General features: G+C 56.4%; 1 protein-coding gene and 1 long non-coding RNA gene across 3 annotated transcripts in view; both read left to right on the top strand.

Moving 5' to 3' along the window:
• The window catches only part of LOC128819479 (uncharacterized), a 33,424-nt gene extending 26,231 nt beyond the window's left edge, over positions 1-7,193 (top strand). Inside the window, exons 5-6 of one of the 2 annotated variants that reach the window (XR_008440714.1) lie at positions 1,667-1,755; positions 6,963-7,193. This is a non-coding gene — a long non-coding RNA (uncharacterized LOC128819479). The remainder of the gene's footprint in view (positions 1-1,666; positions 1,756-6,962) is intronic. The other variant, XR_008440715.1, reaches the window with a different exon arrangement.
• A 5,751-nt stretch (positions 7,194-12,944) lies between these two features.
• Positions 12,945-15,271, top strand: LOC128819424 (uncharacterized). Its single transcript, XM_053999573.1, has 2 exons — positions 12,945-14,235; positions 14,688-15,271. Exons 1-2 carry the CDS (start codon positions 13,105-13,107, stop codon positions 14,745-14,747), a joined length of 1,191 nt encoding a protein of 396 aa, XP_053855548.1. The 5' UTR covers positions 12,945-13,104; the 3' UTR covers positions 14,748-15,271.
• The last annotated feature ends 110 nt before the right edge of the window (positions 15,272-15,381 follow it).

Genomic DNA, 15,381 nt, shown 5'->3' with positions numbered 1-15,381 from the left:
CAGCAATTAAACTTTTCCCCCCAAAACAACATTTTTTCCCTGCGTGTAGAGTTGAGACAAATATATTGCTTTCTTAAACATAAAACTTATTATTTGGCCACTTCTTCCTGGTGGAGACACCACAGGCACGGTGAGACCAAGCTCTAAGGTGTTCCTGTCCCTGTCACTGTTCTTGTCCCTGTGCTTTCTGAAGAGTAGAGATCAAGCCTTTGCCATGGGGAGAAGCTCTTTGGGAATTTCAGCCATTTATTTTGCTACTCCTAAGAAAAAAAAAGCATCCCTAGGAGACCTGGGCTGTGCCAGGGCTTACAAAAGCCTCACAAATCCACCTGGCTTTGTAAATGAGGTTAATTACCACTGCAGCAGCAACTGATGTTGCACCATGGTGGAGCCTCCGTTACATGTCACCAAGTCCAGGCTTAGTGTCCTTCTAGGACCAACTGGAAGCAGAGGATCCGAGGGGATCCCAGAGAGCTGCTCCCACCCCTGGATGGTGAGGGATCTGGGATGGATTTGCTTTTTATTCACTTGGAGCTCTCAATGGACTCTGCAAGCAGGAGATCGAGCTCCCAGGCTGAAAGGAGCTCCCCAGTTCCGCAGGGAATCTCAGTGAGAAACAAGTGGTGACTTGCCTGTCCCACTGGGAAGAGAGGCAGGGAAGGTGGCAGAGATGGATTTGGGAAGAAGAGCCCACAGGTGACACCTGGTCTGTGTGAACATCTTTGAAAAGAATGAGTTTTCCCACCCCAAAACCTCTGGCACTGTTGGGGTGAGCGAAGTGTCCAAGCATCCCTGCTACATCCTGTGCCATGCAGTGGGTAAATAACTGGGGAGGGTGTCACGGGTCTGCATCTCCCTGATTCATCAATAACCAGGTCATAAAGAGAGCTTGGTTTCCTGCTGAGTCCTCACTCCACACTCCTGCTAATGTTTACATCCTCCTGCCTGTGGTCAGCAGGGCCTGGGATGCTGGAGATGCTGGAGATGCTGGAGATGCTGGAGATGCTGGACATGCTGACACGGCAGTGGGCTGGGCACAGGAGGGTGCCCAGGGAGCACAGGGTAAAACTTCTGGGCCTTGTGAGAGTAACACAGAGACCTCCCAGAGCTGGCTCTGCTGAGGCCCCACCTCAAATCCTGGGGGCAGATTTGGGCTCCTCATGAAAGAAGGACCTGAAGGGTCTGGAGCATGTCCAGAAAAGGGAATGGAGCTGGGGAAGGGTCTGGAGCACCAGGAGCAGCTGAGGGAGCTGGGAAAGGGGCTCAGCCTGGAGAAAAGGAGGCTCAGGAGGGATCTTCTGGCTCTGCACAACTCCTGACAGGAGGGGATACTTGGAGGGGTCAGGCTCTGCTCCCTGGCAACAATCAACAAGACAAGAGGAAACAGCGTCAAGTTGCTCCAGGGGAGGTTTAGATTGGAAATTAGAGGCTTTTTCTTCACAGAAAGATTGTAAAGCATTGTAATGGGCTGCCCAGGGCAGTGGTGGAGTCACCATCCCTGGAGGTGCTCAAAAGCAGTGTGGATGTGGCACCTGGGGACATGGGTCAGTGATGAACGCAGTGGCAGTGCTGGGCTGATGGTTGGGCTTGATCATCTTAAAGGTTTTTCCAGCCTTAAGGACTCTGTGATTCTAAACCTTCCTGTATTTGAAACTTTCTTTTAAAGCTTCCTTGGAGTCCTCACCTCCTTGCTGAGCCCTGCTGCCTCCTCCCCACCTGGCTCCTCACACCTCACATCTGCCCAGCTCTGTGAAGGTCAGTGACACAGGGACTGTCCTGTCCCCTCAGCTGCTCCCTTCCTGCTCCCTGGCACTGATGCCCTCTTGCAAGGCCCCACATCCCATGCAATGTGCCAGGCTTTGTGACACAGGACAGGGTTTAACCTGCACAGCCTCATCCCAGCTCCTTTGCCTCTCTGGCACTCCTGGGGCAGGTGCTGGGTAATGAGGTTCTCACTGGGACAGCTGAGAGCAGGCAGTGGAACCACAATCCCAGATGGTTTGGGTTGGGAGGGACATTAAAACCCATCCAGTGCCACCCCCTGTGCACCTTCCACTGTCCCAGGGTGTCCCAAGCCTTGACCAAGTTGAGGGATGGAGCAGGAGCTGAACTGTTCACAGGGGCTGAACCAGCAGCCTCAGGGCCCAGCTGCCAGGCTTTTATAGCCATGTGCCCACAAGCCATGCTGGGCAGGCAGTTCTGCTGCTGCTGCTGCCAAAAACTGGGAAGAGGGGACTCTGGCAGGTGAGTCTGGGAGAATGCAGTTGCTTAACTCGAGGCTGGTCCTACCTGCTCTGTCCTGTGGCACTTTGGATTGAGATTTCCACCTGAACTGCTGCTGACAAGGGATTTTTTTTAAGAGATACCAATTACAGCCACTGTGGTTCAGGGCCACATGTGTTTATTTACTGCTCTGGCTGCTGTGGGCAGAGGGGCAGCAACAGCAGGGCAGGGAGGATGAGGTGGCAGTGCTGGCATCCCACATTCCCACTGCTGTTGGCTCAGCACAAGTGAGTCAGAGCCCTGGGATGGATGGAGACAAATGACTTTGCTCCATCCTCAGAGTGAGGCAGAGGGCGAGTCAGGAAGGGAATTCAGGCATTTTGGCTCATTGTTGCCCTGCTGCAGCACCCTGTCCATGCCCAGGAAGGCCCTGGAGCTGCCTGGACAGGTTCCATCCCACTGCCATCCTTAGCTTTTGGTACTTCAAATCCAGAGCTGCAATTTCCTGCTTCCAGGTATAAAAACACAAGCAGGTGACCTGGGAGCTTTGCTAATGCTGAACAGACAGATAATCCCTCTCCTTCCTGGCTCCAAATGGCAGGAATCTATCCTCTGGCTGGGAAGCTGTTTCACAAATTGTGGTCAGGAAGAAATAACAAGAGCAGCAGGAGATGTGCTAATGCTGGATGTGCTTTGCTCAGCCAAATGGGAGCATTTGCCTCCATTTCTGCCTCAGAGCCCCTCAGGAGCAATGTCCCCATTCCTTTCCCTTCTGTAGAGCTGGAAACATCTCTTTATTTCCTCACCGGGCAGGGCAGGGGCTCCAGGCAACCAAAATCCAGCAGCAGAAGGAACAGCAAAGCCAGGAGCACCCCACGCCAGGTGTGGCTGTGGAGCCTCCAGTGCCTGAAACACCTGCTCTGTGCAACACCTTGTGCAAGTCAGCCTCCACAGGGCACAGCACAAGCCTTGTCAGGCCCCACAGGGCTGGTCTCGGGGTCCAGGAGAGATTCCCCAGCAATCCCTCAGCACTGAGCAATGTCCCAGGCAGCCCGTGATCTGCACTCCAGGCAGGATGCCATACCAGGCAGCCCAGGAGGCTTTGTCAATCTGACCACCCCGGGCTTGTTTTGAAATCCTGACAGCTTGAAAGCAAATGCCATAATTGCTGATGGTGACAGTGAGAACAGGAGTAATTAAAGGACATTCTCCCAGTGCTGTCATCTGTCACATGTGCCTCCAGCACTGCAAGGTGTGAGGAGAGGCTGTGGTTTGTGTAACTCACTGGGAGCTGCTGGAGCTGCAGGGGCTGAGCAGAGCCCTGCCCCACTCTCCTCTGCTTGGAGATGAATATATCTAAATCAGGAGATTTAATAAAGAATCACCTTATTCTTGGCCATGCACAGCACAACCTGGGCTTTCTCAGCCACAGGGCTGCCTGGCGTCCCAGAAGGTTTTGGATTTAGCAGCCACAGAGCAGGAAGGCTCCTCTCACCAAACCTAACCCCTGCAGCCAGCAACTTGTCACCTTTATTTCATGAAATCCTATCCTAGAAGAGGAAGTCCTAGAAGAGTTTGAGTTGGAGGGACCTTTCAGCCCATCTCATTCCCATGGGCAGGGACACCTTCCACTACTCCAGGTTGCTCCTGGCCTTGAACCCTTCCAGGATGGGGCATTTGCTGGAATGTTAACTCTGAAGAGATGTGAAAATGGAAGGGGATGTAGAGAAAGTTCCTTTTTGCTCAGGCTGAGCCTGCAGCTCCCCATCCCAGCTGGCAAGGCCTTGGCAGCAGCTTAGAGCAGGGAGCTGTGCTATCCCACGCTGCAATCCTGCCCAGAGTGGTGCAAAGTTTTGGCAGGAGACCCCGGTGATTTGTGCAAGTCCTGGGAGAGATTTGATAGCAGAGTCTGCAAGCAGCCCTGGGAACCAGAGACTTCTTCATGCAGGGGCTGTCTCTGAGTGCTCAAGGAGACCCCCAGCCCCTCTGTGCTCCCTGTTCCCTGCTGGGCAGAGAGCAGGAGCTGCTGCCTCTGCTTCAGGAGGGGGAATTAGGGCCTGAGGAAGTTCCTACGAAGGCTGACACAGGTTTGCCTCCTGCCCCATCTTCTGGTGGTCAGTGATTTAATACTTCCTTAGCTGGAGGTCCTGGGCCATCATGTTTAACCTGTCAGGACTGGTCAGTCCTGCCCATACTTATCTGAGCCTTTTAAAGACTATTTTTGGGGTCATTTTCTACAGAAACAAGGGTCTATTTAATTAGGTGCTGTCTGGAAAAGCACCTCCTCTTAGAATCCTGGAATGGTTTGGATTGGAAAGGACCCTAAAAAGCATCCAGTGCCAGCCCTGCCATGGCAGGGACACCTTCCACTGTCCCAGGCTGCTCCAGGCCCTGTCCAACCTGGCCTTGGACACTGCCAGGGATCCAGGGACAGCCACAACCCTAATACCCTGGGTAATTGTGCCAAGGCCTCACCACCCTCACAGGGAAGGATTTTTCCCCAATATCCCATCTAACCCTTCCCCCTGGCAGTGTAAAACCAGTGCCCCTTGCCTACCTGCTGCCTGATGGCTGCACTGGGAGCCCTTCCCTTCTGGAATGGGCAATCCCAAGAAGTTGTTCCCTGTTCCCATCCTCTCCATCCCACCCTGCTCATTCCCAGTGCACATCCCTGAGCCTTGTGGAGTTTCCCATCACATCCCATCCGTGGTGCTTTCAAGCTCTGTCTTCCTACACAAATAAAGGAAGGTGGACATTTGGGACTCTCTCCCTTTTGGAAACAGAAGTTTGGTGTGAGTGCCTTGAGGGCACAGAGGGGCTGCTGGAACAGGGACATGGTGACATCTTGAAGAGCCACTGGAAAAACCTCTTGGGAGAGTTTGTCACCCAAACTGGCAATGCCTGAGGAGGGCAGGGAGGTGCAGGAGTGTCCCTGGACATTTCCCCTCTGTGCACATTCCACAGGAAGGTCCTGATGCCTTTTCCAGGGTTGTGCTGATCTGTTGGCAAACTTCTGCCCAATTCTCAGGGCTGCCCCTGATGCCTCAGGTTTGAGCTTTTCTATTTTTCACATTCTGTGCTGCTTTAGTGTGTGGCTCTGGGCTTCACATCAGGGGATGGGGAGCTCTCTGCACAGAGCAGGGAGACAAAACAATTCCTGCTCCAGCTGGGCACCAAGGACAAATGATCCAAATCTCAGGCCCAAGAGCACAAACAACGTGGAATGAAGAGAGAAAAACAAGGATGGGACTGCATGGGCTGGAGCTGGAATTGGACAATGAACTCCAATGTGCAAATGGAACAGAACTGATCAAAGTGAGAGCCCCCGTGAGCAGTCGTGCATTTTGTGACCATTTTGGTTCACCTTGGGTGCAGCCCTGGCTGGGCTCTTGTGATGCCCAAGGTGGATCCACCGAGGCCTTTTAATAATTCCCTGCTTTATTCTTTAGCTCTGACCAGTCTCTGTTCCAGCTCAGCCTTCACAAGGCATCACCCCAGGGACACTGGGAATCACCAAATGGAGTTACAGAATCCCTGGGCTTGGAAAAGCCCTCTAAGGCCATCAAGTCCAACCATCAACCCAGCACTGGCAATGCCACTGGTAAACCTTGTCCCCAAGTGCCACCTCCACAGGTTTTTTGAACACTTTCAGCCATAGTGACTCCACCACTTCCCAGGACAACTTGTTCCTGTGCCTGGACACCCTTTCAACGAAGGAACTTTTCCTAATACCCAATTTGAACTTCCCCAGGTACAATTTGATGGGCCACCAGGTGTCTGATGGGCCGAAATCTGTGGAGAAGATGTTTGGGAACACTCCTTTTGTTGAACATCCACCCTGGCCCTCAGTAGCCCTTGCCTACAGAAACGTTTCCTTCCTTCATTTAATAACTTCCTGATTCTTCACTACTTGTTACTCTTAATTCCTGCCTCTCCCTGCAGGAACTAAAACCCATCTCCAGCTAATAAAACCAACTAATCCCAAGAGTTTGAGTCTTCAGGCAACTCTGAGGTGAAGCTGAAGGGCCCAAAATAACCCCTGGCTGCTGCAACTCTCTCAACTTCCTGCTTGCATCAGGATGGAGTTTGGCATCAAAACAGCTCTGGGCTGTCAAGTCAGCCCTGAGGAGGCTCTGCCCACCTCATGCCAGCTCTGGAGGGTTTGAGGGGGAATGTGGGAGACTGGAGAAGGTGCAGGAGGGAGCCTGGGAGCTCTCCCATGCTCCTGGAGGTGTTTCCCAAGCTCAGCTGGACCCCGAGCAGCTCCTGCCTGCCAGGGATTCTCCCACACCCTCGGAGGGAGGGCGAGAGGCTTGCACAAGGCTGGTGACAGAGGAGGAGGCTGCTCTGGCCTCCAGGCTGAGCCCGTGCCTATCTCCCCTGTTGTTGAGACTGGGAAACTGGAATGGGAACTGGGAGAGGGAGCCATCCCACCCACAGCGTGCCTCTCCCTGTGGTGCTCTTTCCCAAAGACAGATGTTTCCCAAATCTTATTTTCATGTCCTGAACTCTCACTGCAGGCAGGGAGCAGAGCACAGCAGGCCCCTCGTGCTCTGGGACCACGGAGGTGACGGGGAGGAGCTCCAGCTTGCCCAGGGATGCTCTCACTCCAATGTTTCTCCTGCAAAAAAACAGGATATTAGCACAAACTATGTGAATTAGGGGCAAGTGCAGCTGTGACTGAGCAGTGCTGTGGGAGCAAACACAGAAATCCTGATTTTTTTCCCACCTGTTCACAGAAATTCTCCAGACAAGTGCAAGCCCAGGCCAGAGAAGGGAAAGACCTCAGGGTTCAGCTGTCCATGGCCATGCTGAGCAGAAATGTCGTGAGCTGCTGAGACCTGATGCAGTTGAAGCACAGCCCAGGTGGCAGGAAAGTGGTGCAGGGGCAGGACACGGTGATATCCAACAAGGATGTGAGTGCTGCTTCAATCCCTCATTTGAGAGCTCTAAGCCCCAAAGTGGTGACATTTGAGGATCCTACACACAGAGACCTCCTGCCTGTTTGCTTGAACGTGTCGTAACCCTGGACTGAGGTGCCTGGAAATGCCATCCCAGCAGCTGCAGCATTCTTTAACCCTAATCAGGGGTGCACCCTGGGGCCTGAGGCACCTGGAGTCCATTTCCCACCTGTGGAAGCTCCTTGGGACAGGTGGTTTCTCTGTGGCCTCTCTGGCTGTTGGTTCCTTTACGGGGGATCCAGAGCCCCTCGGCAGTGCCAAGCAGGAATTGCCATTGTGGCTGTTCCTGGTGTTACTGCTGGGTCTGGCTGAGCTGGGGGACATTGTAAAATCAGTAATTAATTTTTAATTAATTGTTGCAAGTCTTGCAAACAACCTGGGAGGTGCTGGGGGCAGCTGGAGGTGACAACTCCATGTTCAGGTGAGGTGGGGACAGTGCCCTAAGGGCAGCCTTGACTCCCCAAATCCCACCCCAGGCACATCCCTGCTGTCTCTCTGTAGCCAGAGCCATTCCCACCCTCTCTTTCCAAGGCAGTGGAGGTGGTGCTGGATTGTCTGGGAGCAGCTGGGCCCTGCCTCTGTGCAGGGATCAACACCTGCCCTGCATGGCTCAGCCTGGAGATCAGGCAGGGATCTGCAGGTGCCTCCAGATCTGCTCGGAGATAGGGGCTGGCTGCTGTTTCATGGTTACAGGCAGAGGGATGCCAGAATCCACAGCTAATTACTGCAGGGCACAGCTAATTACTGCAGGGCAGTGAAGCAACGGCTGAAAGGAGCCCAGGGGAGCAGGAAGAGGATGGCTGGACCAGGAGTGTGGCCAGCAGGGCAGGGATTGTCCCCTGGGCTGGCACTGCTGAGGCCCCTCAGGTCCTGGGGACAGTTTGGGCCCCTCAGGGCAAGAACACTGAGGGGGCTGGAGTGTGTTCAGGGAAGGGAACGGAGCTGGGGAAGGGTCTGGAGCACGAGGACCAGCTGAGGGAGCTGGGAAGGGGCTCAGCCTGGAGCAAAGGAGGCTCAGGGGGGACCTTGTGGCTCTGCACAGCTCCTGACAGGAGGGGACAGCCGGGGGGGTCGGGCTCTGCTCCAGGGAACGGGGACAGGAAGAGAGGGAACAGCCTCAGGCTGGGCCAGGGGAGGTTTAGACTGGAAACTGGGAGAAATTCCTTCACGGGAAGGGTGGTCGGGCACTGGCACAGCTGCCAGGGCAGTGCTGGAGTCCCAACCCCAGAGATGCTCAAAAGCAGCGTGGATGTGGCACCTGGGGACAGGGCTTGGTGTTGCTGGGTTACTGGTTGGACTCTACAGCTCCCATTTGGGACCCTTCTGCCAAGGGCCTGGAGGGACCCTGGTGCCACCCAAACCCTTGGGGCGCCTCCGCCTCGTCCTGAGTCACAAAAAACCGCCTGCAGGTTGCACTGGCAGTCCCCAGCTGTCCCCAACTGTTCCCATCTGTCCCCACCTGTCCCACCTGTCCCAGGTGTGTCTCTAGGACCCCTCCATGCCCCAGCGGTGCCCGCTGCTGGACACCACCTTTGGGGAGGCTGGTGCTGCCCACCGGGGACACGTCAGTTGGAGGGATTTTAGGGGGTCCTGAGGGGATTTTGGGGGGTCCCAGGGGGGGTTTTAGTGTCCCTTGGGTCGGGAGCACCCGTTATCCCAGACCAGGGCACCGTGCCCGGGGGGCCCAGCCGTGCTCAGACCGCTCCTGCACAGGGGTTCCCCCGCTCCCCCCGGCCCATCCCGGGGATCCCCCGGACCCTCCGGGGCCCCCCATGGCCCGGGACCCCCCCATGGCCGTGCTGGTGCTGCCCCCTGCGGGTAACGGGGCCGCGGTGCAGCCGGAGAGCGAGAAACGGGGATGGGGTACGGGAAACGGGATTGGGGTACGGGAAACGGGATTCGGGTACGGGAAATGGGGACTGGGGTACGGGGAACGGGATTGGGGTACGGGAAATGGGATTGGGGTACGGGGAACGGGATTGGGGTACGGGAAATGGGATTGGGGTACGGGGAACGGGATTGGGGTACGGAAAATGGGGATTGGGGTACGGGAAACGGGATTGGGGTACGGGAAATGGGGACTGGGGTACGGGAAATGGGATTGGGGTACGGGGAACGGGATTGGGGTACGGGAAATGGGATTGGGGTACGGGAAACGGGATTGGGGTACGGGAAATGGGATTGGGGTACGGGAAACGGGATTGGGGTACGGGAAATGGGATTGGGGCACGGGAAATGGGATTGGGGTACGGGAAAAGGGATTTGGGTATGGGAAATGGGGATTGGGGCACGGGAAATGGGATTGGGGTACGGGAAATGGGATTGGGGTACGGGAAAAGGGATTGGGGTACGGGAAACGGGATTGGGGTACGGGAAATGGGGATTGGGGTATGGGAAACGGGATTTGGGTACGGGAAACGGGATTGGGGTACGGGAAATGGGGATTGGGGTATGGGAAACGGGATTGGGGTACGGGAAATGGGGATTGGGGTATGGGAAACGGGATTGGGGTACGGGAAATGGGATTGGGGTACGGGAAATGGGATTGGGGTACGGGAAATGGGGATTGGGGTACGGGAAACGGGATTGGGGTACGGAAAATGGGATTGGGGTACGGGAAATGGGATTGGGGTACGGCAAACCGGATTGGGGTACGGAAAATGGGATTGGGGTACGGGAAATGGGATTGGGGTACGGGAATCGGGATTGGGGTACGGGAAAAGGGGATTGGGGTATGGGAAATGGGGATTGGGGTATGGGAAATGGAGATTGGGGTATGGGAAAAGGGGATTGGGGTACAGGGAGAGGAAAACTGGAGTATGGGAAAAGGGGGTCTGGGATACAGGGAAATCCTGGTACAGGACAATCCCATTCCACCCCTGCCATGGCAGGGACACCTTCTGCTGTCCCAGGCTGCTCCAAGCCCTGTCCAGCCTGGCCTTGGGCACTGCCAGGGATCCAGGGGCAGCCACAGCTGCTCTGGGCACCCTGGGCCAGGGCCTGCCCACCCTCAAAGGGAACAATTCCTGCCCAAGATCCCATCCAGCCCTGCCCTCTGGCAGTGGGAGCCATTCCCTGGGTCCTGTCCCTCCAGGCCTTGTCCCCAGTCCCTCTCCAGCTCTCCTGGAGCCCCTTCAGGCCCTGCCAGGGGCTCTGAGCTCTCCCTGGAGCCTTCTCCTCTCCAGGGGAGCACTCTCAGCTCTCCTGGAGGAAACAGGACATCTGGGGGATCCTTGTGGCTGTTTTTAGGACAGGAGAGCTGTGGTGGGCAGCTCCCTGTGGCACAGCCAGGGCTCCCCAGGGACTCTGAGGAGCCACGGACCAGGAACGAAGCAGTTAAACTGTGTATAAAACACAGGCCGGTGATGTTGTATTGTATAACAGACAGATAATACGTTTTTTCCCGGCATCTGTGCTCCAGCTTGCCTGAAAAGCTCCAGACCTGAATTTCAACCCCTGTCAGCAGTTCCAGTCCAGCCTCGCAGCGCTGTCACCCGCAGTAAATTACCGGCTTGGCGTTAATCTGCCCGAGCCCAGAGAACCGAGATCCCTGCAAATGCATCTCCCAGACATCCCCTGCGAGCCGCAGCTTTAAAATCCATTCGGGGGAAGCAGAGCAGGGGTTTTATTGGAAGGCAAACATAAAGCTCAGCTCCCGAGGGAGCGCGGCCCAGGGGAGGGGGGATAAAGCCACCCCGGCCCGGGGCGGGGGGGACAGGCCATTGTTTGCTACAAAGGACAGGAAACGAGCCTCAAAGGGGACATGAAAGAACCTCAAAACAAATGCAGATCAGCGAGCGGGGATGGCTCCGAGCATCTCCCGCCTGCTCTGCCCGGGGCTGCTGCGGCCGCGGGGGGGTTCGGAGCGGGGAGCCGGGGACCCCTCGGGGGCTGGGACCTGCCTTGCCCCCCAGGAGTGGAGGTGAAAAGGGCCAGAGGAGCCTGAGATCTCCCCGAACCACCCGACTGTGGCCGGGCTCGATGGTTGTAGAATCGTCAAATCAAGGAATGGTTTGGGATGGAAGGGGCCTTAAAGTGCCACCCCTGCCATGGCAGGGACACCTTCCACTACCCCAGGCTGCTCCAAGCCCTGGCCTTGACCTTATGGTTAGACTCGATGGTCTTAAAGCTCCTTTCCAACCTAAAAATTTCCATGATTCCAAACCCCTTCCCTTCCAAATCCCTTCATTCCCACCGGATGTGACTGACACTCAGAGCCCGTCCTTACTCCAGCCTTGGGCTGCTCTCCCGCTCCTTCAGTGCCCCTAAAACTCATCCCACCCTCCATCCCCTCTGCCCAACTCCACCCAGCCCCAGAACTGGGTGGGTTTGGGTCTCCTTAGGGCCCCCCAAGGAGGGGGGACTGGCGTGGTGCCCCGCAGGAGCTCTCTGGCTGGAGAAACCGAGCTGTGCTCAGCGAGAGAAGTCACAGAGGTGCCAAAAACCCACTAAAGCCAGTTTTTCTACACGGAGATATCCCTTATCTGCTCTGAAAAACAGCGGGTTTGGTCCCTTTGGAGTCGAGCCCCTCTGCTGAACGTTCTGCTCCTCCCAGTGAGAGCAGGCTGGCGTTTGAGCCAAGTGGCAGCAATGACCCACAGTGGCCCACAAAGCCATTTCCTGCCATACAAGGCAGGCTGGTGGCCCTCTGCCAGAGGGGACAATGAGGGACGATGGGGCCTGGCCTGTGAGCCCTCGTGTTCCTGTTTACTTGGAGCCTGGGTCGTGCATCAGAGAGATTTCCCTGGCTCCTTTTCCAGCGATTTTGAGTGCAATGGCAGGCAGCAGCGCCCAAATCCTGCAGGAACCCTCCTCCTGTGTGGGGTCCCTGGCATTGGTGGCTCTGTGTCATCAGGGGGGACATTCCCCAGCCCTGCAGGGGGTCCCACCAGCTCTGTCACCCCCTGGAAGGACAGCAGGGCCCGAGGCCACCTCCTGGGCCACGGGCAGGGACCGCCCTGCTGGCCCTCCTGGCCCCTGTGGCACCAGCAGCATTCCAGGCTGGCCGGGAGGAGCCCAGGGCTCTGTGTGCTCCTGTCACACGAGGGAAGGGACAAACATCACCCAGCCCCGCAGTGAGGGGAGTTCCCGCTGTTATCTCGTCCTTCCTTCAGCCCAGAGCCCGACCAACACCCTGCCCTTATCAGCCCGGCCCGGGCAGGCACGGCTGGGGAGGGGCTGGGACAGGGGCCGGGCAGGGGGACAGGAACGTGGCACTGGGGACAAGAACATGGCACTGGGGATGGGAATGTGGTAGTGGGGACAAGAACATGGCACTGGGGATGGGGAAGTGGCAGTGGGGACAGGAACGTGGCACTGGGGATGGGAATGTGGTAGTGGGGACAGGAACGTGGCACTGGGGATGGAAATGTGGTAGTGGGGACAGGAACGTGGCACTGGGGATGGGGAAGTGGCACTGGGGACAAGAACATGGCACTGGGTATGGGAAGGTGGCACTGGGGACAGAAAAGTGGCACTGGGGATGGGAATGTGGTAGTGGGGACAAGAACATGGCAGTGGGGATGGGGAAGTGGCAGTGGGGACAGGAACGTGGCACTGGGGATGGGAATGTGGCACTGGGGACAAGAACATGGCACTGGGAAGGTGGCACTGGGCACGGGAATGTGGCACTGGGGACAGAAAAGTGGCAAATGTGGTAGTGGGGACAAGAACATGGCAGCGGGGACAAGAACATGGCAGTGGGGACAACAAAGTAGCACTGAGGCATGGGGACAGGAATGTGGCCCTAGGAATGGGAATGTGGCATTGGGGACAGGAACATGGCACTGGGGATGGGAATGTGGCACATGGGACAGGAGCATGGCCCTGGGAATGGGAAAGTGGCACTGGGGACATAAAAGTGGCACTGAGGACAGAAACATGGCCCTGGGGATGGGAAAGTGGTAGTGGGGACAAGAACATGGCACTGGGGACAGGAAAGTGGCACTGGGGTTGGGAATGTGGCACTGGGGACAACAACATGGCCCTGGGGACAAGAGCATGGCCCTGGGGATGGGAATGTGGCACTGGGGACAGCAAAGTGGCATCAGGGATGAGAAAGGGGTACTGGGGACAGGAAAATGGAATCAGAGAATCACCGAGGTTGGAAAAGCCCTCTGGGATCATCGAGTCCAACCATTGCCCCAGAACTGCCAAGGCTGTCCCCAAGTGCCACTCCAGGGATGGTGACCCAGCGCTGCCCTGGGCAGCTGTGCCAGGGCCTGACCCCCCGTTCTGTGAAGGAATTTCTCCTGATCTCCAATCCAAACCTCCCCTGGAGCAGCTTGAGGCCTTTCCTCTTGTCCTGTGCCTTGGACTCAGGGGAAGAGCCCGACCCCACCTGGCTGCACCCTCAGGGGTCAGGAAGTTGCCAGAGGCACCTGGGGGTGGGAGCATGGAGCTGGAGAAGGGATTGTGGTGCCTGGAGAAGGCAACAGTCCCTGGGGACTGGAACACGGTGCCTGGAGCTGGGAATGTGGCTCTGGAGACTGGAGCACAACGTCTGGGGATGGGAACACGGTGCTTGAGGATGGGAACATGGCTCTGGAGATGGAACCGTGGCTCTGGAGATGGAACTGTGGTATCTGGAGATGGAACAATGGGCTCTGGAGATGGAACCGTGGCTCTGGAGATGGAACTGTGGTATCTGGAGATGGAATCATGGTATCTGGAGATGGAACTGTGGTATCTGGAGATGGAATCATGGTATCTGGAGATGGAATCATGGTATCTGGAGATGGAATCATGGTATCTGGAGATGGAACTGTGGTATCTGGAGATGGAATCATGGTATCTGGAGATGGAACTGTGGTATCTGGAGATGGAATCATGGTATCTGGAGATGGAACTGTGGTATCTGGAGATGGAATCATGGTATCTGGAGATGGAATCATGGTATCTGGAGATGGAATCATGGTATCTGGAGATGGAACTGTGGTATCTGGAGATGGAATCATGGTATCTGGAGATGGAACTGTGGTATCTGGAGATGGAATCATGGTATCTGGAGATGGAACTGTGGTATCTGGAGATGGAACAATGGGGTCTGGAGGTGGAACCAGGGCTCTGGAGATGGAACAATGGGGTTTGGAGATGGAATCATGGTATCTGGAGATGGAACCGTGGCTCTGGAGATGGAACCGTGGCTCTGGAGATGAAACCATGGTATGTGGAGATGGGAATGTAGCTCTGCAGAAGGAACAATGGTGGTTGAGAATGCTGGAAACTGGAACACAGTGCTTGAGGTCAGGAATGTGTCTCTGGAAATGGGACCATGGCTCTGGAGATGGAACTGTGGTACCTGGGCATGGGAAAGGGGCTCTGGAGAAGGAATCCTGGTTCTTGAGGATGGGAACATGGTGCTGGAGACTGGAACACAGTGTCTGGGGATGGAAACACAGTGCTTGAGGACAGGAATGTGGCACTGGAGATGGAAACACGGTGCCTAGGGATGGTGCTTGAGGATGACAACATGGCTCTGAAGATGGAAACAAGCTGTTGGAGAAGGAACCGTGGTACCTGGGCATGGGAATGTGGCTCTGGAGGAGGAACCGTGGTGGTTGAAGATGGGAACACAGCACTGGAGACTGCAACACATTGCCTGGGGTTGGAAATGTGGCTCTGGAGATTGGAACACAGTGCTGGAGACTGGAGCACAATGCCTGGCGGTGGTAACACGGTGCTTGAGGATGGGAACGTGGCTCTGGAGATGGGAGTGTGGCTCTGGAGATGGAAAAGTGGCTCTGGAGAAGGAATCAGGGTTCTTGAGGATGGGAACACAGCACTGGAGACTGGAACACAATGTTTGGCAGTGGTAACACGGTGCTTGAGGATGGGAACGTGGCTCTGAAGATGGGACTGTGGCTCTGGAGAAGGAATTCTGGTTCTTGAGGATGGGAACATGATGCTGGAGACCGGAACACATTGCCTGGGGATGGGAATGTAGCTCTGGAGACTGCCACACGCTGCTGAAGACTGGACCACAGCATGTGAGGATCGCGATGTGCCACCGCAGACGGCAACACGGTGCCCGGGGCCAGAACCGTGCCTGCGGAGCGGGGGGCGCGGCCGTGGGACTCGAACCCGGGTCCTTGGGGGCGGTGCGGGGAGGGGGCGCTGCCGGCAGGGGGCGCTGCGGCGCGCGGGCGGCCGGGGCGGGGGGGGGGGGGCGCGGCGCGCGCGCCTTTGTTGCCGTTGG

This window comes from Vidua macroura, chromosome 26 (genome assembly GCF_024509145.1).
Source record: "Vidua macroura isolate BioBank_ID:100142 chromosome 26, ASM2450914v1, whole genome shotgun sequence".
Taxonomy (NCBI): domain Eukaryota; kingdom Metazoa; phylum Chordata; class Aves; order Passeriformes; family Viduidae; genus Vidua; species Vidua macroura.
This window is presented reverse-complemented; position numbering and strand designations above follow the sequence as displayed.